Source organism: Emys orbicularis, chromosome 3, assembly GCF_028017835.1.
Source record: "Emys orbicularis isolate rEmyOrb1 chromosome 3, rEmyOrb1.hap1, whole genome shotgun sequence".
NCBI classification, from domain to species: domain Eukaryota; kingdom Metazoa; phylum Chordata; order Testudines; family Emydidae; genus Emys; species Emys orbicularis.
Window position 1 is genome coordinate 3,518,376 of NC_088685.1, and position 25,002 is coordinate 3,543,377.

The 25,002-nt window shown below is 46.8% G+C and overlaps 1 protein-coding gene across 1 annotated transcript in view; it reads left to right on the plus strand.

The window, feature by feature from the left end:
- The first annotated feature begins 1,431 nt into the window (after positions 1–1,431).
- The window catches only part of LOC135875675 (exostosin-1-like), a 167,235-nt gene continuing 143,664 nt past the window's right edge, over positions 1,432–25,002 (plus strand). Inside the window, exon 1 of the mRNA XM_065400627.1 lies at positions 1,432–2,195. Within this exon, the coding sequence (XP_065256699.1) occupies positions 1,432–2,195 (764 nt within the window). The remainder of the gene's footprint in view (positions 2,196–25,002) is intronic.

Here is a 25,002-nt window from a genome sequence, read left to right on the forward strand (position 1 = left end):
TGTTGTGAGCAAGACACAAGAAGTCATTCTTCCGCTCTACTCTGCTCTGGTTAGGCCTCAGCTGGAGTATTGTGTCCAGTTCTGGGCACCGCATTTCAAGAAAGATGTGGAGAAATTGGAAAGGGTCCAGAGAAGAGCAACAAGAATGATTAAAGGTCTTGAGAACATGACCTATGAAGGAAGACTGAAAGAATTGGGTTTGTTTAGTTTGGAAAAGAGAAGACTGAGAGGGGACATGATAGCAGTTTTCAGGTATCTAAAAGGGTGTCATAAGGAGGAGGGAGAAAACTTGTTCACCTTAGCCTCTAAGGATAGAACAAGAAGCAATGGGCTTAAACTGCAGCAAGGGAGGTCTAGGTTGGACATTAGGAAAAAGTTCCTAACTGTCAGGGTGGTAAAACACTGGAATAAATTGCCTAGGGAGGTTGTGGAATCTCCATCTCTGGAGATATTTAAGAGTAGGTTAGATAAATGTCTATCCGGGATGGTCTAGACAGTATTTGGTCCTGCCATGCGGGCAGGGGACTGGACTCGATGACCTCTCGAGGTCCCTTCCAGTTCTAGAATCTATGAATCTCCTAATCCATGCTGCTCCTGGGGATCAGGGGGGCTTGGCCTTTCCCCTTGTACCCAGTTCTGTATGAAGAACGTTTTCCCCTCCTTATGGGCTAGGGCTGAGCCACGCCTCACAGGACAGGAGTGAGCGGTGAACCCCACAAGAGACCCAACAAGGGGATCCCTCTTCCCCCCTACAAATAGCTGCCCCATGCGGCCTTTAATCCTCCCACCCCATAGAAGGATCAATACTGCACAGAGCCCACCCTCCAGGGGTGGGGAAGCAACAGGGCTGAGTCTAGAAGTCAAAGTCTCCAATGTCAGCCTTGTTTTACAGCCAGGGATTGGGGAGGGGGGGGGGAAGAGAAGGGCAGAGAAAGGGGGGAGAGGTGGGGGGAAGAGAGGATGGGCAGAGAAGGGGGAGGGATCTGGGGGGAGGAGGATGGGCAGAGGGGGGGAATGGGGGAGGACGGATCCCCTGCCCCCGAGCTAGGCTGTGGGATGTGAATGCTGCTCCGGTAGGATCTGCCCGCCTTGGGCTCCCTTGGGAGAGAAACCCCCACAGGCTGTGTGGCTCTGGGGTCCCACTCCCAGCCCCGACAGACCACTGCCGCCCCTTCCTCCCCAGACCGGGTGCGGGCAGGAGCTGAGCCTGCCCCCCCTGCCCCGACTCCCCGGGGGTCGCCGTGCAGCCGGGATCAGCCGCGGGAAGGAGGGAGGAGCCGCCGGCGCCCGGGACCCCCCGCGGGAGGCGGGGGCAGGGCTCACTCCTCTCCGGCAGGGACGGCGGGCGGGACGCGGAGCTGCCCTGGCGGCGGAGTGGACCCGGCTCCCCGCAGGGGCGCGCCGCTGAGCCCGGCCGGCAGCAGCCGCCCCATGCAGGCCAGGCGCCGGTACCTGCTGGCGGGGCTGGCCGCCTGCCTGCTACTGGGGCTGCACCTGCGGCCGGGGCGCCGGCGGGCGGCCGCCCCGCTGCGCAACGCCCTGGCGGCGGGGCCGGCGGCGGAGGAGGGCGCGGAGCGGCCGGCGCGGGGCGGCGCGGGGCCGGCGGGCGGGCGCTGCCGCATGGAGACCTGCTTCGACTTCAGCCGCTGCCGGCGCCACGGCTTCCGCGTCTACGTCTACCCGGCCGGGGGCCGCCTCTCGGAGCCCCAGCGCCGGGTGTTGCGCAGCCTGCGGGGCTCCCGCTTCTACACGCCCGAGCCCGGCCGCGCCTGCCTGCTGGTGCTGCCGCTGGAGCGCGGCGCCCGGCCGCGCCTGGCCCGCCTGCCCCACTGGGACGGCGGCCGCAACCACCTGCTCTTCAGCCTGCACCGCGACGGGCCGCTGGGCTTCGAGCCGGGCCAGGCGCTGCTGGCCCAGCCCAGCCTGGCCGCGCCCCGCTTCCGGCCCCGCTTCGACGTCTCGCTCCCGCTCGTCCCCCGCCGGCTCCCGCAGCGGGGCGGCGCCCGGGCCGGCCCCTTCGCCGCGCCCCGCCGCTACCTGCTGGTCTTCAAGGGCCAGCGCGACCCGAGCGGCCTCGGCTCCGAGACCCGCGCCGCTCTGCACCACCTGCACAACGGCCGCGACCTGCTGCTGCTCACCGCCTGCCAGCCCGGCCCGGGCGCCCGCTGCGACCGCCACCCTGCCGACTACGCCCGGTGAGCGCCCCCTGCCCGGCCGGGCTTCTCCCAACTTCCCGGCTCCTGGACACTTCCCCACGGGGGGGAGTCACTCCCTGCTGCCCGTTAGCGCCCCGTTGTCTCAGCCGGGGCAGGGCTGGTGACAGACCAGGTTTGACACGATGTTAAGCCCGGTTTAGCACCTCCTGTAGATGGGGCAAGTGGTGGTTAAACACGTGTTAGGTTAAGGTAGCTGTGTTTAAAAACCTACTGGGTTAAACTTGGAGTCATGGTTAACAATCACCCACCTACAAGGGGGCTGGAACTAGGGGGGCTGCTGCACCCAGTGGCTTGAAGTGCTTTCCATCATATCCAGGGTTTACTGGTTTGTTCAATGGCTCTCAGCACCCCTCTGTAAAGATTGTTCCAAGCCACTGCCCACGAAGGTATTTTTAAACACAACCGGACTTGTCCACGCTAAGGGCAAAATCGTGTTTAACATCATGTTAAATGCCTCCCACCCACCCCCATTGTAGACAGGTGAGGCATTTCTGTCACTTCACTTTGCAGCTCAGGCAAGGTGGTGTTCTTGGAGGCTTGTTGCTGGCTTGGAGTGCGGAGGGCTGAGAAAACAAACTGTGAAAGGAGCATTTTTGGAGGTGTTATTTTTCTCCTAATCAGTTGCATGGCACAGATTTGATGACTTGCCTCCTATTGTCAGAGAAGATGATCTAGTGCTTCTAAGCCCCAGTAAACCAAATTCAGTTAAAGCTCAACCCGGAGTTGTGGGGAGAGGGAAGGACAGTATTAGATTCAAAGTAACACAAAATGCACCTAAAGAAAAGGGACCGCTGATAAACCTAGAAAGCCAAGATATCCCAAACACGCTAATATGAGAGACCCATGAGCTTTAGGCAGTTCTTTGATTTGAGTTTGTTTGAATCTAAACTTGACAGTAAGTAATATACCAGGACATCAGAGCTGGCTAAAGAAATTGCATTGAATTAAACAGATACACTGATATTTGTATTAATTTACAAAGTAGAGACCCTTAGCTTAGTGTCCCATCCTATTGAGTGGTCTCTGGTGATAATTTCCCTGATAAACTCCTGCTCTGTGTTGGCAAATGTTTTAAAAGGAACCAAGAAAGCTGACTGGTGGGGAGAGGGAACTGTTAGAGGTCAAAGAATATTCAAACCAAATTTCTAGTGTGTTATGTGTAGTGTGTATGTCTATAGATACAATGTCTACATTGCATGTTTTTAATGCTTTAAATCTATCCGAAGGCAGAGTTAGCTGTAAAAGGATCAGAGCTCTTGCCATTGCAAAAAGTTGCTTGCAAATAATATTGAGAGCACTTTTGTGTTTTTTTTTAAATTGTCATCTAATTATGTGGTTCTTCGAGAACTTCCCCTCACAGATGTTTTCTACCGTTGGCTGCAATCTGTGACCTGGTTGCTAGCAGTGACCAGTGGAGTGATGAGCTCTGCATGCCTACAAAGGGTGCATGGGTCCCATGCACATCAGTTCCTTTCCACTGCCCGACCACCCGTTGCTCTGGATTGTCATGCACTAGCCTTTGTTTAAGGTACTTTTTTTGTCTGCTAGCATTGCTGTTATTGAATTGTGGTTTGTAGCTTAAGCTGTCTCTATGATGCAGTTTATTAGGCTGTCGGAGCCTGGTCTCAGGTATGGTGGAGCGCTGGGAGTCAGATTCGAGCTTTGGGAGTCCTGTCATGCCGCTGTCTCAGCAGATGAACTATCTCAGATGAACCAGAGGTCTCGCTGCCTCTGTTGGTTTGGAGAGGGATACGCTGCTAGCCCTTGCTCTGCCTGTGTTGCCTTTCCAGCTCGGGCACTGAAGGATAGAGACGGCAAAGTGAGATCTAGAATAGTTTCCCTTTGAGAAGTCCTTTGTGTCCCCAACAGGACCCTGTAGCTAAAGAGCCCTGATAAAGGGCACATGAGCCCAACTGGGGAATCCTCTGAAAACAGGTTCAAGGCTCCTGGTACCCGCAAGCTTTCAGTTCTCTCTAAACCCACAGGCCTGAGCCAAGTACGCTGTTGGTGCCAGATCAGCATTTAGGTGCTGGTGGGGCTTTCTCCTCTATCTTACTCGGGTAGTGATAGGGGCTTTGTAACCCATAGCTCCAACATCTCCCTGTCCCTCTCTATCCTTATGGACTCAAAGTCCTTGGCTTTGGCCCTGCCCTATTTCTGAGCCTGATGCCCCATCTCTTGGATCCCTTGGAGAAGCTGGCCTGGGGAGAAGTGCGACCCCATCACTAATGCACTAAAGGACAACTTGCTTTCTTGTCGACACAAGTGCGACCCTGACTGTGCCAGAAAAGGATCCTTTGTAGTCTCGTGGCGTTCTGTAAGGTGTAGCTCAGGACTGCAACAGTCACTGCTGGTAAATGGCTCTGGACTTGAGGCTCCCAAAAGGGGGACCTGTGAAGGCAACACTCACAAAGATCATCACTTAGTTCCCTATCCTGCAATGACTCCGTGAGACCTGGCCATGCGGAGCTCATTGCAGGGTCAAGCCTTCAGTCACTTTTTCGTCTACAGCTGACACTGTCCATGCACTAGATGCACGTTGGCTAGTGGTGCTTGTTTGTGATGCTTGTGTTCGAATTTAGTAATATGGATAAAGTTAGGTGCATCGATTCATATTGTGAACCTACTGACATAACTCTGACTGTTGCTTGGGTTTGTTTATGTGATGATTTTGAGACCCATTTCTCCTGGAACAAGTGGGGGTGTCATTTAGCAACAAGTATCAGAGGGGTAGCCGTGTTAGTCTGAATCTGTAAAAAGTAACAGAGGGTCCTGTGGCACCTTTAAGACTAACAGAAGTATTAGGAGCATAAGCTTTCGTGGGTAAGAACTACACTTGCATCTGTAGAAGTGAGGTTCTTACCCACGAAAGCTTATGCTCCCAATACTTCTGTTAGTCTTAAAGGTGCCACAGGACCCTCTGTTACCATTTAGCAACAAGAATTTTTAAAAGTGTCTTTAAATAGTAGAGTGTTTTTCCTGAATCGTTTTAAATACGACCTTGGTATTTATATTGAAAGATGCAATTATTCTTTCAGTTATTGTATAGTTGGGTGCTGATAAAAATTATACATCTTTTTTAGGGGAAAATAAATGTTTATCGTTCGCTGTTCAGGACTCAGTCTGAATTTGTGCTTCTTAAAAGGAGAGAGACTCTAGGCAATAATAGCTTTAGGAAGATTTTGAACTGACTTGCCAGTTGTTCCCAAGTCTGGTTAGAATAAAGGTTCATAGGTTGATTTTTAGTATGTGTAAAGCTGTGAACATGTTTCCTCTTTGCCTTAAACAGTAATGGATTGCAAAATTGGGTACATATATATTGCACTTCTATATTCTATTTTCCATCATAAATTCAGAAAGCCAATTTGATAAATAATGTGGGTGGCTATCTTTTTACCTGCTCTCATCAATAAAACGAGACACTTGGAAATGAAAATGGAACAAAAGTATGGAGGAGCCGATACAGATACCTACTGGAAAAAAAAAAACTTGTTTTCAGGCAACAAGATTGGGCGTGCATTCAAAAAATGCTACCCATGTCCTCTTTCTGTGTGCACCTTAAACCTTATTGTAAGTGTATTTTTTAGAGTTCAGCTATTGGCTTTCCAGTATGGAAAAATTAAATCATGTTAAAGATGGAGACATTCTAGCACATGAATATATATATTGAAACAAGACCAATCTGTTTCTAATAATAGTGGCTCTATTGCTGAAAAGCCTAAGGTCCTTTGAAGGTTAGCACTTAACAATAAGTTCTGTACATGTGGCTTTCATTACATCCGTGATTGCAAATTGCGTTCCAAGCGTAGGTCTTAGTCACTATAGGACACCTGGAATGATAGAAAGGCTGTTCTTGTAGAGAAGATGTACTGAAAGAGGAAAGAGATCTATGAGTAAAACCATAGGAAATGTACAGGAGAACCTCGGAGTTACGAACACCTCGGGAATGGAGGTTGTTCATAATTCTGTTCTTTCAAAAGTTTACAACTGAACATTGACTTAATACAGCTTTGAAACTTTACTATGCACAAGAAAAATGCTCCTTTTAACTATCTTAATTTAAATGAAACAAGCAGAGACAATTTCCCTACCTTGTCAAATCCTTATTTTTAAACTTTCCCTTTATTGTGTTAGTAGTTTACATTTAACACAGTACTGTTCTGTATTTGCTTTTTGCTTTTTTAATCTCTGCTGCTGCATGATTGCGTGCTTCCGGTTCCAAATGAGGTGTGTGGTTGACCGGTCAGTTCGTACCGCTGGTGTTCGTAACTCTGAGGTTCTACAGTACCAGGTATCTGGATTTCTTGTGATCCATCAGACTTTTGAATCCTGTTGCCTTTTCAGATTCCCCTCACTTGCACAATGAAGAAAAATGCACTTGCATGTATTTGTTAGACAGGCAAATGTTCCTAGATCACTCCTTAGTAAGGCATTTGACAGCTACCATTGAGTAATACTTTTGTTTTGAAAAATTCTTCTTTGACCATTGCTCAGTTCATTAGCGAATATTTGTACAGTGCTTTGAAATATAAAGCCTTCTATGAGCGCAAAGTATTATCGCCATTTTAAGTATTCGTGTCTCATGCTGTCCCATGGCATTGATGGAGCATGAGATCTTGTACCCCACTTGTCTCTTAGAGAATTCCCCTTCAGGCCGACCGTGCCATCAAGTAACTGGTAGTGGTTTGGTAATTGGTGGCATTCTGCCTAAGTCTTTTGTCCTTTGAAGCTCTTCTAGCGAACTGGCTGAACATACGATGAGATATTTAACCTGTGTTTATGTGCTTGATAAACGGCAGTTACTCTGGGTAAACCATTTTTAATGCAGGTGTTTTGCATGTTAACAATGAGCTCTGTCAGTAAAAATCTTATTGTATACATGTAGGTATTGCTGAGCTTAAAATATCAGGTATCTAAAAGGGTGTCATAAGGAGGAGGGAGAAAACTTGTTCACCTTAGCCTCTAAGGATAGAACAAGAAGCAATGGGCTTAAACTGCAGCAAGGGAGGTCTAGGTTGGACGTTAGGAAAAAGTTCCTAACTGTCAGGGTGGTTAAACACTGGAATAAATTGCCTAGGGAGGTTGTGGAATCTCCATCTCTGGAGATTTTAAGAGTAGGTTAGATAAATGTCTATCAGGGATGGTCTAGACAGTATTTCGTCCTGCCATGCGGGCAGGGGACTGGACTCGATGACCTCTCGAGGTCCCTTCCAGTCCTAGAATCTATGAATCAGTGTCAATATTTTATTATGAACTTTTTCCAAGCTAACAATTTACAATTTAATAATCATGCACTTTTATAATCAAGTCAAAATATAAAAAGGTCTTAAAAGTAGGAGTCTTTTTTTTTTTTTTTTTTTTTGGTTATCAATTTTTGGGAGGAAGGGAAATTTCCATTTTAGCTACACTGTGACTTTGGCCTCTATGTGCCTCAGTTTCCCATCTGTACAATGGGGATAATAGCACTGCCTGCCTAATAGGGGTGTTGTGAGGATAAATTCATTAAATATTGTGAAGCGCTCAGATCGGGCCAGGTAAGTACCTAAGATAGTTAGAAGGCCTGGTCTAAACACAAAGATGCCCCAATTTAAAGTGTGACTGTAAATTGATTTGGTTAAACTGGTGCAACTCTATGTGTGGATGCTCTTAAATCGGTTTAAGAGTGTCCACACTGCGGGGTTGGCCCGATTTACACTAAATAGGTTTCTAAACTAGTTTACTTCCATCAGTGGACAAATTGTGTGGAGCCAAGCCCTAAAGGCAGTGTTGTTATTATTTAACCTTAAATGCACCAACAACTTTACAGTTGAATTTAGTGGTGGTGAAAGGTGCTGGATTGACAGATCATAAGAGACTGAAGCCTCCTGCTCATAGAAGAGGTACGGCACAGACACCAGAAATGCAAACTTCATCCCCCCGCGGCCTCATCCTCAGTAACCGGCAGCCCCGACCTGGGAGGGCTGAGGGGGAATTTGGTTTCCATGCCTAGACCGTTCTTGGCACCTCTTTTGAGTCTGCTGACAAGGGGCACTGCCACGTGACGTGAGACTGTGCAGGTTAGTGTGTGAATGCTTGTCAGCTAAGAACTGGACTGAGAACATCCGTTCATTTCATGTAGGCCATTGACCAGCCATCAGATGGCACTAACCTTTGGTCCCTGGGATGGATTTTGATGGATGATCTAGGAGGGATGATGTGTATCCTGTCCTCCCAGTCTGCCGAGCCACCCAGTCTGCCAGAAAGTTTGTTTTAAAATTCCATATGGCCAAGAGAGAATATCATTAATGTAACGACCGCATTTGTAGAGTCTCTGCCGTCTACAGAGTTAACATGGGTTTTACAAAGGCAGAAATAACAGCATATGGTTTTGCATATGAATGTTGCTACATGGATTAAAACCCCTGATTTCAATTTGATCCAATTGAGCTACAGCTTGTAATAGTGTTTTTCTGAAATGATTTTATTTCTTCCTATCACTGATGAAAATGTGAAGCATTTTTCATTAGCAGAACCTTACTGAGTTTCCGCAGATATCTGGGGCACCTATGAGATGATTGAAATTCTGGTATTTCTCTGTCAGTCGGGAAGGTTAATGCCTGATGATTATATTCATTGTTTGATGTCTCAGCCGTGCCAAGAACTAGTAACGGGAAAGTTTAGAATTCTTCCTCAAATGAGGCGCTGGGAATTTTTCCAGTTTTACATTAGTGCAGATAGTAGTTTAAATTTAGAACACTTTCCCTCCGGTTACCGTGGGAATTTAGGGCTTGATGCAGCAAGTGCTGAGGTACTTTCTCTCTCAACAGCAAAACCAAGCAGCCCCTCCCCCCCCCTTGTCTTTCCTTAATGGGTTAAGCTTGTCCTCTTCCATCCTGGAACTCGTTGGCTCTCAGGACTTCGGTTTGGTGTTTACAAATTCACTGAAGGACCCTCGAAGCCCACGGATTGTGGCCTCTAAGCCACCTCTAGGCTGAACATCTCATTCTTTGTGGTCATTACGCCAGCTAGGCGGGTCTCATAGTTTTAGGAACTAATGGCCAATCCACCTTATTCCACATTTCACCAAGACTAGGAGGTATTTCAGCCTCACCCCAGATTGCTTACCCAATGTATATCAGACTTTCCCCTCCGACAGTGTATACCGCCGCTTGTGTTTTTCCCCCAAGGCCCCATAACTGTTCTGGGGAGGTGAGGTTTCATATTCTGGATGTTAAGAGCTGTTAGTTGCTACCTAGACGGGCCTGGACCATTTAGAGAGTTAAACAGGCTATTTGTGACCTTTGAAGGAAAATCTAAGGGTCAAGTCATCTCAGGTCCATCTCGGTGGCTACGACTCTGCATCCGCTGGTGGTCTGAGCTCGCTTGTACCCTGGTGCTTGACTCCCTCAGTGCTTGCTCAGCTGGGCTTTAATGGCATGTACGCACGTTGTGCCTCATAGAGTTGCTATGTGGAATTTGGTTCGTACCTTTGTGAATTACTGTCTTCTCGACTCTGCATCAAGGCCGGACGGTGGGTCTAGGAGGGCTAATTCTTCAGTCGCCGCTCAGCTAGAGGAAGTCCTCGGCCCACCTCTTCAGGGAAATCACTGTTAGCTAGTGTCCTACCCTGGGGCTCAATGAAGACTGTCAGGAAGGAAGGAACAGGGTTACTTATCGGGAGGCACTCTTTCTCTCTGAATCGGTTGTCTCCACAGAGTTGCACTCACTGCTCCCCTCTACTTTGGAGGCCAGCTACTCTCAGGGTTTCGGTGGATGGAAAGAACCTCGGAGACTGGTAGAGTACATGGGGTGTTTCTACCCTCAATTTATGGAGTGTGAGGATCAGGGAACAGGTGTGAGTCCGCCCCCTCAACTGCCGCTTCCTGCTCAAAAATGGTTCTGTGGCCAGCCACGACACCTGAAGTGTGGCTCTGTGGAGCCCGTACTCTCGGAGAAGAGTTACTGCTGGTAAGTAGCCCATTTCCCTCTTCTCTGTTTAATTTGTTTGTAACACTCTTTGGTTTTGATCTTTTCCCCTTGGCACACACTGATTTATGTTTCCCTCCTTCCCTTCCCAACGATGCTTTGTGCTTGACTTTGTTTTTCTTTACTTGAGTATTTTCCATTTGTTTTTAAGAAAGGGCAGTGGTAAATGCTGGTGCCAAAATTTTGCACTGGTCCTGCCCTGGAGTTATTTGGATGGGCAAGAGGTTATTTAGGAGGGGTGATATCAGTGACTAGTGATAGCCTGACATCAGCCTGCAGTGACAGAAAAGTCTCCATCACAGACTCCCTTTCAAATACTCTCTGGCTTTGAGACACCAGCAAAAGGCAACTGGATCTATAACAAATCTAGTGAGTTAGGTGACCTTTAAATGTGAACATCGCACTGTCTTTTTGACCAGACAAAACATGAGGGAGCCATTTCCTGACATTCATTTTACAAAATTATTAGGTATGAGGTAGACTTGAAAGACTGGTTCAATAATCCACCAAGCCACCTTGCCCTTAAGTTTGATTCTTTACTGCAAATTGTATACTAAGCAATGATTGTCTCCTGCGAGGTGCTAAATCACTGGAGTTGATTGCTCACCACCTTGCTTAGCAACAGTTTCCTAAGGTGTGTGGGCATGTGCTAAATAATGTTTTAAAGTTTCATTGGGCATAACTGTTCATATTTAAAAGGGGATACACTGAAATGTTGCACCCAGTGTTCACTTTCTGCGTGTGATGCAATTATAACTGAGTCTCAAGGTCTCTGTCCTGCATTACTGGAGAACTTGGCAGGCTCTGTTTATGCTAACCTGCCCCGCAGACCCATCAGAGAACTGCACTAGATGCTAAGGATCAGGTGTCAAAGTAATAAGAGAGGAGGAGACTTTTTTGTGACTGAACTTGTTGGAAGTTAATGTTACGCTGCTTGGTTTGGTGGCTTACACTTGCTGACGTGCATATACTGAAAGCTTACATGCATTCTCCTTAAAGGACCTGCGGTGCGATTGAGTCGTGCGTAATTGGTTTGCTGGCCCTCAGCACAGTGTGAATTTCACCCTGCAATGGTTTAGAGCAGTGATACTCAGACTGAGCCTTGCGAGCCGCAAGTGGCTCTTTAACGTGTCTCCTGCAGCTCTTTGCAGCACAAGGTATTAAAACACCAGGTGATTTAATTATTAACCAATCAGGATGCCTTTTCTAAGTTGTTAATCATAGAATATCAGGGTTGGAAGGGACGTCAGGAAGTATCTAGTCCAACCCCCTGCTCAAAGCAGGACCAATCCCCAGATAGATTTTTACCCCAGTTCCCTAAATGGCCCCCTCAAGGATTGAACTCACAACCCTGGGTTTAGCAGGCCAATGCTCAAACCACTGAGCTATTCCTCCTCCCAGTTGTTAACCAGTTGTAGTTGATAAAATAATGCTTGGTCATTTTGCTGTGAGAATTAAATCTATATATAAACTAAACATTTCCCACCATACTGTTTAGGTATGACTATATAGTACTGTAGTAAATGAAGCAATGAATTCACACTCCTGGGGCTTTTTGGGTAATGCTGATCACTAATTTGGCTCCTGAACCACTGAGGTCTGAGGATCACTGGTTTTGAGGATCTGTAATTGGCGATAGTGGAGCCTTTCAGTTTGAAGTTACTGGTTTGAATCTGGACTAATCCCGTATTGGTTGCAGATTGTTACTATCCAGCAGTCAGTTAGATGTCGCTGTAGAAAGAATTGATGTTCTCAGTACAGTTGCTAGTGGCATCTGTGTCACGTATGACCATTATTATTAATTTGTATTGTCCTAGTGCAGACTCATTGTAGAGGCCAAGGGCTGCCCGGGTCTGGAACGTGAGCTCATTGACTGCCTCCCAGTGGTCTCTTCGGGTCAGAGATGGTAGGGCAGGATGGAAGATATTTGTGCTGCTCTTGCTTCCGCCGGTTCTGTGCGTAGTCTAAGGGTAGGTCTACACTTACCCGGCAAGCAAGTTCGGCGGCAAGCAAATCGAACTTCTGGGTTAGACTTATCGCGTCTTGTCTGGACGCGATAAGTCGAACCCGGAAGTGCTCGCTGTCGACTGCGGTACTCCAGCTCGACGAGAGGAGTACGCGAAGTCGACGGGGGAGCCTGCCTGCCACGTCTGGATGGAGGTAAGTTTGAACTAAGGTACTTCGAACTTCAGCTACGTTATTCACGTAGCTGAAGTTGCGTACCTTAGTTCGAATTGGGGGGTTAGTGTAGACCTGCCCTAAGTAGATTGATACAACAGAAAAATGAAGCCATTTGGTACCTTTCACCAGTGCCCAGATCCCACTCCTCCCCCACAAAATACCAAACCCCGTCGTCTTAGCTAGCTGGCCGGTCTCGAAGCAGATGCTAGTTTAGGTTTAATGCTTTTGCAACTGGGGAGGCAAGTGTCATTTTAAGAGTGATACTCATTGTTTTTAGAGACTATCTGTAAGACCATTTTCTAGAATTTCTCTCCTTTCCCCCCTTCCAGCTGTCTGTATATGTTCCCAGGCTCCACAAGCTATAGGATGCCTGTCAGGTGCTAGTCCTCCCTTCCCATTAAATAAGGCAAATATGCTTTTTTTATAGTGACAAACCATATGGCAGGAATTTTCTCAAACCTGCTCTCCCTAAGCCATTTGAATGGTGTGTGTGCAGCGAGAATTGTAACCAGTTAATACAAAAAATTGTAAATTACTGTAGCACAACAGTTGAAATCGGATGCAAATAATCAAGCAAGAGGCAACTGCAGAGTGTGGTGGGGAAGGGAATTTTGCCACTAATGAATGTTTGACAGGAAAAGAGGAGGTACGATCAGGGTCTGTCTAAGCTAGCCTGAGAGAGCTGCTTGTGGCAGCAACACTGGAAGTGCTAGTGGAGATTGTCGTGCAGTGCTGCGCTGAGCAGGAGCAGATGACACTGCTTAAATTGCTGGTGGCTGCCTTGGGCCCGGTCTACACTCTGCTGGTTCTACTCCTACCATTAGTGGAGCGTCACAGCGAGGCAAGAGTGGGATGCTTTTCAGAAAAAAGGCTAGGGGAAAGTTTTAACCCAGCCTTCTTTTTTGTACCCGCTATTTTCCAGTGCAATTAAAACCCCTTGGATGTGCAATTACTTTAATTGCATCTGCATTTTGAGATGCAATTACAGAGACCGTCTGAAAATCTGACCCTTAAATGAACACTTGGCAGTGTTTTTCTCTGTAGGTGCACAATCCCGCTCTCTAATGTATGCGGTAGTTTTCTTGTGACCGTGTAATTAAGGCTCTTTCAATATATTTAAAATAATTTTCATTAAACAAAACAAGACAGGCACAATTATGGTTTATAAAAATGGCTTTGTTTTTGGATAATGAGGGGATGGGATGGAGCATTTTTCTTATGCTCAGTTCTAAAAGAAGCCAAATAGCTATTGAGGAGTTCAAGGGTTTAGTTAAACTGCTTGAAGTTACAAGCAAGATCTGTCTTTGCACTGTCTCTTACACAGTGTTATATGATCTATAAAACAGCCTACAATGATAACGATGACTGTGGCATTCTAAAGTTGGTTGCTTGTAAAGTTTTAAGAACGAGGTTCCCTTTGCTGAAGGCAGTGGAGCCAAAGATAAGGAATTAAGCTGTAGTGAAGCATTTTAAAAGTAGTAGAGTATCCTAATGTATGGTAATTCCCGCTGTTATCCCTGTTCTGCCCAAGGGGGAAAAATCAGCATTTTCCTGATGACAAGTTGTGTCATTGAACTCACGGGGGTTTCTGACATTTGTGAGATTTCATGCTGCCGTTCAGGCTTCTGCCAGGCATCGGGAATTGTCAGGGGGATGATAAAAGATAGAAACAACTTTCTTCGTCTTTTGTGGTTGTTATTGTCGGTGTTAGAGGTGGGAGAAGGCGTTCCGTGTTTCAGGCTTTATGGAAGGTGACTATTTTAATGAGTGCGGCAAATTTCCTGCTGTATCGGATGAAGTCCTTTGTTAATTAAATAATTGGCTACGTTGTTCAAGTGCTTATTTTTAGATTGTTGTGATTATGCTGCTAAGAAACTGGAAGCATTTTGATACTTAATTTCAGATGTTCAGTTAAAAAAAAACACCCAAAACCCTTCAACTTAATTTCTCAGAACACTTGTGGGTGTTCCGGGGCACACAAGCGAAAGGGAATCAAGATGCATCCAAACCAAGAAATGTTGCAGCATTCACATGGGTTCAAAAAGTACCAAAACGCATTTGAGGAATTGTGGGGATATAGGATACGAAGCTATTAGCCCTGTTCAGTAGGGCTATAGCTGTGCTAATTGGGATTATTTTTCAGTTACACCATCTGATAAAAGTTACCTCTTTCTTGCATGCAAGCTCTCCTAAACATACTGGGCTAGATTCATTTTTGCCATTGGTATGTGGCCAACAGACCCGTAGCAGTCAAGTCACTGTGGTGTGGGCTGTCCAGAGTTCCCGCTCCATTGGGGTACCTAGAATCAGCCGTGCTTCCCAGAATGTAGTTGAGCCAGGGCACCTGGAAGATGTCCTGGGTAGCTTTTGTCCGAAGATTCCTGTGGGTGCTCTCTGGCACTTCGAGCTGCCCTTTGCTAGAGGAACGGTGGCCCCTTGGGAAGGCAGGTGTTTGAGGTGGCAGCTGCCTTCTCCTGGGATAAATCAAGCCCGTTGCTTTCTGTGCCTGTCAGGGTGATGCGCTGTCCTTAGTGCTGATGACATGTCCAGAGCTTCCAAAGGTACCTCAGGAAAACCTTTAAATTGGCTCAAAATTCAGAAAATGCCCAAGTGAATGTTGCATCAAAACCCATCACTGGGTCCCCATAGGATTCTACGTCCTACATAGGAGGTTGGACAGGTTGATCAGAATGGTCCCTTCTGGTCTTGGAATCTATGAATTTACCATGATCTTAATTACCTCATCAGGTACTTTTAAATAAATACGACAATATAATATCCTACACCTTTCCCCTATGAGACTTGATTGCTAGGTATGTGCTCTGGGCCAGATTCTGATCTCTGTTACTCTGGTGTAAATCTGGAGCAATGCCACTGAAGCCGGAGATGGCCAGCGAATATGTGGAGGGGTGCTATGTAAAAGCTTTGGCTAGAATCTGGTCCAGAGATGACCCAGACCTGCCGATCGTGGTGGGTAGGACAGAGTGAGGGCAGTGGTTTCAGCAGATGTTACTGAACCCGCTCAGTCCATGTGAGTGGTCCCATTGAGTTCAGCTAAGCCTGTGCATAAGTCTCTGCGGAATAAGAGCCTGCTTGTGCTCTGAGGTACTCCGAGTACAGCCTGGAGTTTGTCTCTGACAAGTTGGGATAAGTCTCCAGAGAATGGGACTCGGAGCAGCTAACAGGTAGAACTGGCAGATGCCTGAACTGCCATGGAAAGCAGGTGTGCAATGCTTCATCTCTCAACAGGGCAGGGAGCTGAGTAGTAATTCTCCTCTTTCTCCAAGCCAGGGGGAGAGTGGTGGGTGTGGAATGAGTCACTTCAAATAAGGAACTGCAGAGGGCGCTATCTCTTGGGCAGGTCTGTCAGCCCGGGGTTGGTTTGCTTTCCGTGAGCTCTTGCTAAGCAGTGGTAATTCCTCTCATCTGTGATGTGACACGACAGAACTTAGGACTTCACTTAAAATGCTGTTGCGGGAGCATCCTCAGGTGTCTGCAGAGGTGAATGCGGTGAAAGAAATAAAATGAAGGAAAAATTCGAAGTTGAGCCGGTGACGTGTTCCTCTGCGGGTGTGTGGTTCCTTGACATACACGTCTCTAGGATGGAGTAACTGCTTTGAATGAGAACGCTGCTTGACTGAGGGGAGCCTCCATCCCCACACTAGGAGCGGTTGTAGAATTGACGCTGATGGCCTGAATCAGTTGGGCAGTGCTCATTGTCCATGGCCTAATGTGACCTCTGGCCATACTCAGCCATGGTTTTGTCATGGTGCAGTTATCCTATTTCAAGACCAGTCAATGACGTAGGAGACGGACTGTCCCATGTGAACACAGCAGTCGCTTTCACTCACCTTTCTCTGTCTCCCAAATGTCATCTCTCCTGACCTCTTTCATTTACATTAAAGACCCAGAGGAAAGAGGAGAGATATTTATATAAGAATCTTAATAGAAAAATGATTGTCATCAACATCCTGATTACAATTCCCCTCCCGACCTGGCAGTCTGTAATTAATGCTTTCTCCTTCCCAGGTCCCTAAGGGTGTGGAGTTCAGATTTTCTTTCTTTCGGGGTAGAATCCATCTAGTTGGGAGCATCTTCCATCTCTTGGGGACCTTGGCTTGTGCCCCAACATTTCCTTGGCAAAGAGGTTTCACCTTCTCATGGGAGAACATGAACTTGGGATCGCTCCATGGCACCGGTCGGCCATGCTTTACTGGATCTGAAATTGGATTTACATCGTGGCTTTTCCTGTATGTTAAACTCAGCACATCTTGCTGTTAAAACCATCCATGGTGGCAATAGACAAAAACCTGTAGGAGAACACTTCAACCTCCCTCGCCACACAATAGCAGATGTAAAGATAGCCATCTTACAGCAAAAAAACTTCAGGACCAGACTCCAAAGAGAAACTGCTGAGCTCCAGTTCATTTGCAAATTTGACACCATCAGATCAGGATTAAACAAAGACTGTGAATGGCTATCCAACTACAGAAGCAGTTTCTCCTCCCTTGGTGTTCACACCTCAACTGCTAGCAGAGCACCTCACCCTCCCTGATTGAACTAACCTCGTTCTCGCCATACTGATTTATACCTGCCTCTGGAAATTTCCATTACTTGCGTCTGATGAAGTGGGCATTCACCCACGAAAGCTTATGCTCCAATACTTCTGTTAGTCTTAAAGGTGCCACAGGACCCTCTGTTGCATTTAATTACTGTTTCCCTCCTTCATTCAAACCACTTGGCACAATTACAGCACTCCCATGCTGGGGCAAAAGGAAATGGGAAAGAATGGACACGAGTAGGAAGAAAAAGGAAGTGGGGAACTCTATGTCACTGGGTACATCTGTGCTTTGAGCTGGAGATGCAGTTTCCAGCTTGAGGAGACACATTCACGCTGGCTCGCTAAAAATAAAAGCGTAGCCATGCTGGTGCGAGCAGCTAGCCGCCCTGAGTACATGTCGGAGATCCTACCTACGTACTCGTGTGGCTTGCCTCGCCTGCCATCTGTGCCACCCCAGCGACGTTGCTGTTTGCAGCACGCGGGCTCGGCCAGAGCTCTCGTGGGGATGTCTGCTTGGGCTGGAATTCACATCTCCAGCTTGGAGTGTAGATCTACCCTCTGACTGGCAAGCCGGCTCCTCCCTACTTCCTCCCTCTCCTCCTCCTTAGTCATCCATCTAGGTGGTTCCTCTGGTACTTTCTGAAAGGGCAGATGGACATCCAAATGGCACTGTGTCAGAAGGAAGCCGTCCTCGTTCAGCAGTGAGGTTGCTTTACGACTGCCTCCGGCAGTTTCGCCGTACCCACCTGTCGAGCTTCCGGGAGAAATCACCGATCCGCAGTTATCTGTCAAATGAGCTTTCCAAGAATAAAGGCTCAGGGTAACATTTACAAAAGCACCTAAGTGCCGGTTTCAAACGTGGCTTATTTTCTATTTGGATGAAGTGTTTAAAAATAGACGTAAAACCTGTTATCTTATCGGTCCTGCCTGCCACACCTGCTCGGCTAGCAGAACTGAGGGATTTGTGGTGCCACACAAGGACCATTTCCAAATGTCCCATCTCCTGTTCCAGATACTCAGAGCGTAGAGCAGGAGCATCAGAGTGTAACCAGGGGTGCCTGGCCCCCTCCATGACCCTTGAAACCTTAGTTATTACTTCTGCTTTTTGTGTAATTTTACAAGAACGCTGTGCGTTCCTTCCATCTGATTGCTTTTAAATTATCAGCTCTTTTGGGGGAAAACAGCAGTTACAGAGTGAGATGAAAATGAAATGCCAGGCCTGAAGAAGAGCTCTGGGTAAGCTCAAAAGCTTGTCTCTCTCACCAACAGGAGTTGGTCCAATAAAAAATATATCTTCACCCACCTTGTCTCTCGAATGTCAAACCTAGAGATTATCGTTTATTTTATGCACTTTGCTTTAACACCAGGAGTGTCCATTGCTAATGGAAATTAAGATTCCTGGCTCCTGTGTGTGGAATAATGTATTCAGAATCCAAACGCAGCCACTCTGTGTATGTCCCAGAGTGTTACATCAGCGTGCAGGGCTTCCTAGGGAATGGATCTGTGACACTGCACTTCCTGGGATTTAAAACACCGGCCTTGTTTAGCATAAAAGCATATTAAAACCATCCCAATATCCAAGGCAAATAAACCATAACGTAATTTAGATGTTGTCAGGGTTCCCTCCCCACTCTGAACTTTAGGGTACAGACGTGGAGACCCCCCTAAACTTATTTCTACCAGCTTAGATTAAAAACTCCCCAAGGCACAAATCCTTCCTTGTACCTTGGATTAGGTATTGCTGCCACCACCAAATGATTTAAACAAACATTCACGGAAGGCCACTTGGAGCCCTATCTTCCCCAAATATCCCCCCAAACCCCTACACCCCCTTTCCTGGGCAGGCTTGAGAATAATATCCTCACCAATTGGTGAACACAGACTCAAACCCTTGGATCTTAAAACAATGAAAAATCAATCAGGTTCTTAAAAGAAGAATTTTAATTAAAGAAAAAGTAAAAGAATCACCTCTGTAAAATCAGGATGGTAAGTACTTTACAGAATAACAAAAGACTCAAGAACACAGAGGATCTCCCCTCTAGGCAAAACCAGGTATAAACGTCCCTCTTAGACAAAGAAAATCACAGGCCAAAATAAAAGTAAGCTAACGCGTTCCTTCGCTAGTACTTACTAATACTAATGGAGTTGGATTGCTTGCTTTCTTGATCTGTCTCCAGCAAGCACACAGAACAGACAGACAAAGAACAGACAAAACAAAGCCTTTTTCCCCCTCCCCAGATTTGAAAGTATCTTGTCCCCTTATTGGTCCTTTGGGTCAGGTGTCAGCCAGGTTACCTGAGCTTCTTAACCCTTTACAGGTAAAAGGATTTTGTGCCTCTGGCCAGGAGGGATTTTATAGTACTGTATACAGGAAGGTGGTTACCCTTCTCTTTATATTTATGACAGATGTGAAGCAATTCACTTAGGTCTTTCATCAGCCTAAATTTTAGTAAATAAATAGAACTTTGTAGGCTGAATTTATGGGCAGCGTTTGTCAGCAGAAACTTAAATTGTATCCGTTCATTTATTTTAATAACAGCTGCAGATAATGGGAGCTTAATTCCCTCTCAGTCATGTAAAGGGATGTCACAATAATTGACCTTAATAGCTTGCTGAAATGGTACAGGGAGGAAGCGCTAATTCATCTTACTGGCTGGGAAACAACAAATTAAGTAGATTTTCCATACCACCTACTTCCATCAAATGAAAACAGAAGATGTTCAACAGAATCATATAGAGTATGTGGTCCTCTGCCTGTGGTGACAAAAGAACTAGGTTGTCTTCTTGTCCCAGGTAGTCTCCTCTTTGGAAGAAGGTGAAAGCTCCCATGAGGTTTCCTCAGCTGTCTCTTCCTGAGGTTCCTGAATTAGAGGTGTTGCTTCAGACACTGTCAGGATGGAGCAGGTGGAGCTGGTGGGACTGTTCTTCAAGGTGGCTACTTCTATCCCATCGGCTGATGAAGCTGCCTTGACTGCGAGTTATGCTATGGCCTTCTGGGACTTGGTAGGCGGAATGGCAGTTACCTTGGATAGACCTCTAGCAGCTTTGCCCGTGAATCCACATAAGTTTTGTGACACCCCACAGCTGCAAGAGGAAGATAGGATAGACCTTTCTGTTAAGGTCTCCAGGAACCAGCCAAGGAATCAGAAATCTAGGACTGGAAGGGACCTCAAGAGGTCATCTAGTCCAGTCCCCTGCCCTCATGGCAGGACTTTTTAATAGCTAGACCAGTGGTCGGCAACCCGCGGCACGCATGCCAAAGGTGGCACGCGGGCTGATTTTTAGTGGCATGCTGCTGCCAGCTGGGGTCCTGGCCGCTGGCCCCGCTCAGCCCACTGCCGGCCTGGATGGACGGAACCCGGGCCGGCAGCGGGCTGAGTGGGGCCGGCGGGCTGAGTGGGGCCGGCGGCCAGGACCCTGGCTGGCAGGGGCCGGTGGATGGAACCCCAGACCGGCAGTGGGATGAGCCGCTCAGCCCGCTGCCGGTCTGGGGTCCCGGCCGCCCTTTTCCTCTTCCTCTCTCCTGCCATTTTTCTGTCTCATTTCAGAAGCTGGCACTGTCACCCCTGTCGTCTCTGTGGAATCACAGTGTTTGTAGAATTGTTGGTAAAAACCCCTCGGTTCTCCTCAGGAACTTTGGATCTGCTCTGAGTTACTGAGTCCTAAAGCTCTCTGGGAAGGCACACCTGCTGTTCTCCATTTGTCCTCTCATCTTCTGCTTGCTCCTGTTTCTCTTTGGAATATTCTGGGTCATGTAACAAGGCATTTCCCACGCCCTCCTGGGAATCTCTTTCTGTAATAACTTCCCCGGTTTGGTATGTTTAACGCTTTCCATGCTGTCCTCTCTCTTCGTGCTCGCCTCCTCTCTGTTCCCATTTGGTTTAGCCAAACACTACGTGGTTTGATCCCTCTGGGTTTGGGTACTCTCCTTTGTTCCCTTGACTCACTGCTCAAGTTTAGTTTTCACAATTCCACCTAAGCTTGGAATTTTTCATCTGCAGATTGTCATGTCTTCCTGGCCGAGAGCAATAGAAAAGTAGATCACCCATATCAGCAGAGCTAATTATCTCCATGCTGTGGGAAAACAAGCCCTGTTTATTTTCCTCGAGCGTGTCATTAACAATGCATAACAACCTCTCCACGCATGATGCAGGAAAGATTGTCTAGCTGCGCTTCAGTCTGTAGAGAGAAATTGCATTTCCGCTGCTGGCTCCCTCCCTTTCACGCTTCAGTCTGAAGCTGCCTCTCAGAATGGTTATTACGAAGGTAAATGTTAGATAAATATTTCTATTTATTTTCTTTTACAGCAATTTTGCAATTCCCTCCAGATCTCCAGTGTGGGTACAGCTGCCTCTCTGGGACAGGTTTTGTGCCCTTCCCACTCCCTATATACTTTTTTCTGCACCTTGGAAGACCTCAGCTGCTTCTATCTTGGTTTATTTTTAAGTAATCACATGCTGCCTTTTTTGCAGCTGCATTATATTGATGCTTCCTATTCAGTTTGCGGTCCACTGTAACCCTCAGATCCTTTTCAGCAGTACTGCTACCTAGCCAGTTATTCCCCATTTTGGAGTTGTGCATTTGATGTTTCCTTGCTAAATGAAGTCATACGAGGGCTTTGCTATTTGGGAAAATTCTTGAACATACCTTCGATAGTAGCTGAAGAAGCCTAGCAGCTTGCAAAGTTCTCCTCTGGTTGGTTTCTGTGCAAGAGCATGAACAGCCATAGTATCCGCTGGATACATCTCATAACCTTCAGCAGACACCATCCTTCCCAAGTAACGTCTGTCTGTCTGTCTGTCTGTCTGTCTGTGTGCGTCTCTCTCTCTCTCTCTCTCTCTCTCTCTCTCTCTCTCTCAAAGAGGTCACATTTTAGAAGCTTTTGGATTAATTCCATGCATCTGTAACTGTTGCAATGTTCGCCTTACATTCTCCACCTGTTCTTCAAAAGTTCCTCTGCACACAAGAACATCGTCCAGGTAGGGAACTGTCCACCTCCGCCAGGTGCTCTTTCGTATGCCGCTGGAAGGCAGCAGGTGCATTTGTTAATGTGAATGGGATTCTAACCCATTCATATAGACCTCAGGGAGTGATGAAGGTTGTGAGGTGACGCCTTTGTTCAGTCATGAAATCTTGGTGGTAGTCCTTCCCTGGATCTAAGACAGAGAACCAAGATTCCCATCCTAATCCATTCAGAACATCTTGGATTCCAGGGATGGGTTGTCTGTTTGGTATAGTAGAATCATATAGAATCGTAGGACTGGAAGGAACCTTGAGAGGTCATCTAGTCCAGTCCCCTGCACTCATGGCAGAACTAAGTATTATAGTGTTTTAGTTCAATTCCCGATAGCCTACACAGACTACCATCTCTCTTCCAGACACATACCACTGGTGAGGAATAGGATGACTTTGGTTCTGTGACCCAATCCCCTGTTTAGGAGAACTTGCAGACGTTCTTTTATCTCTCTATATGGTGGATGAGTCACTGAGATGTAAGTTTTCTTCACAGGTTGCTGGTTGAGAAAGTGGATAAGGAAAAGTTATTTACTTATTCCCATAATACAAGAACTAGGGGTCACCAAATGAAATTAATAGGCAGCAGGTTTAAAACAAATACAAGGAAGTTCTTCTTCACGCAGCGCACAGTCAACTTGTGGAACTCCTTACCTGAGGAGGTTGTGAAGGCTAGGACTATAACAATGTTTAAAAGGGGACTGGATAAATTCATGGTGGCTAAGTCCATAAATGGCTATTAGCCAGGATGGGTAAGAATGGTGTCCCTAGCCTCTGTTCGTCAGAGGATGGAGATGGATGGCAGGAGAGAGATCACTTGATCATTGCCTGTTAGGTTCACTCCCTCTGGGGCACCTGGCATTGGCCACTGTCGGTAGACAGGATACTGGGCTAGATGGACCTTTGGTCTGACCCAGTACGGCCTTTCTTATGTTCTTATGTCATGTAACTTGATATGCATTTGCAGTCTAGAGATCTGTCCCAAGCCTCCATCATCTATGGAGAAAGCTTTGGTCTCCTGTTTTAGCATTTGCTGGGCCATTTTCCTTTGCGTTTCTGGTAAATGGCTCAGGTTTACGGCTGGTTCAAACAGGTCTCAATCATCCCCTCTGCTTAGAGGCGGTTCTCCACTGTGTTGACTTAGGGTATGTCTACACTGAAACCGCTACAGTGGCACCGCTGTAGCACTTCAGTGTAGACACTATCTACGCTGATGGGAGGTAATCCACCTCCCCAAGAGGTAGTAGCTAGGTTGAGGGAAGAATTCTTCTGTCGATCTAGCGGTGTCTACAGGTTGGCACAGCTGCATCTCTCAGGGGTGTGGATTTTTCATGCACCAGAGAGATGTCAATATGCTGATGTAAATTCCCAGTGTAAACCGGCGCTCGGTCCTTGATCCTTGGTGCGACCATCTCTCTCTTGACACTGATGCCATCTGTACGGATTTTATTTGCTGAGTATCCCCTGGAATTTCAGATTTAATCTGTTGCAAATTTCCCCAAACAGTGCATCCTTTCAAAATGATGTCATGTTTTGATGGGTTACTCACAGGTATGTTTATCTGGCAAGATGATCCTTTAGGTATTTGACAAAGTGCTTTTTTACATCTAAATCTTCAGGCCACTGAGCAGCAGCATCTGGCTCAAATATTGCTGTTAAACTTTCAGTATCCAGGCCTGCCTGCGCCCATCATATTACATTAGTGGTTTTTCCTTGGGGGATAATTGCATCCCTTCTCTGCACTTCAAGCATACACAGGTTGTCTGAATTGTTCTTTCTGACCAATTTCACATGAGCTTCCACTTTTGCCATGCCAACATGAGGAAATGCACATTTCATATGATTAATGAGGTTAGGTGCTGGTGCCTCATCAGGTGAATGCAGCCGTGGTGTTTGAGTATCACCTCAATACCACTGCAGTCAGTGATCAAGTTCTCCAATTTGTGTGGACTCACCAGCACAGGAGCAGTCAAGATGTCATTATCTTTGCCTAATTGGAACTGGACTTCAATCCGCCCTTTGTCAGGGATTTGAGTTCCATTGGCAGCTTTAAGATCAAGCCCATCTTCTATTTCCACTAATCCTTCAGGCTTTCTAAGGTGTGTCCCTGGCAGCTTACCTTTCACCCACTGACTTGAGACATGCACACCTGTGCTCCAGGGTCCCATAGGCTGGAATTTTTCCTTTATTATGGGAACACCACACCATACATCTTTCCAACTAAATTAGCTACTCTGATCTGCTACTTGGGTGTTGGATGGCTAACGTAGACCACTCCTAGTATATCAGATGCTGGGTCAGCTTTGTCTCTGCTCTAAGATTTTCCTGCATGACATCCTGCCTGGTACTGTTCTTTACTGCCACATCTGAACCAATGGGCCCAAGTATTGCCTCTGCCAGATTACCTGCAGCCAGAACAGCCTCTTCTCTGGGGTTGCCTGTCTGCATATGCCATTATCAGTGCTTTTGTTATGGACCTGGACAGCTTGCTTTAATGTGTTAATTTCAGCTGTCACATCTTTGTATTACGCAAACAATCCTTTGTCTCAAATCGGGAGTGCTTGGAGTAGGAAATCCGGAGGGGTCTCTTCTGGCTTTTGTGCTGCTTTGAAGAGCAGCAGCTAAAGTTCAGTGGCGCATTTCCCTGATAATAAGACCTTAAGATGCTCCTCAGTTTTGGCAGAATCAGGTTAGTTTTCTCTCCAACTAGCTCCTGCATCTCACTCCTGGGAAAACAGCACTGAGATCCCAGCTTCCGTGATCTCTGTCTCACTGTGCCCCTTTTGAATCCCAAACTGCTCAGGCCTAGCCTGTCCTTTTGGTTGGTGTCCCCAATCCGTCCTGTTGTTTTAAAATTTTTCTTTAAAATTGGTTGGGTTGTCTGGGGTGGGGGTGACAGACGTTCCACAAACGGTTGGCTTTTAATTTCTTTTATGCCTTCCTGAAACTGTATTCCAAGCACCTTTAATTTTTCAGCATACTGTTTCTACATTCTCTACTGCAGTTTGCTCCTCTTTTGCCTTAGCAGTGAGGTGTAAAATCTTATCTTTTAATGCCAGCAGTGTA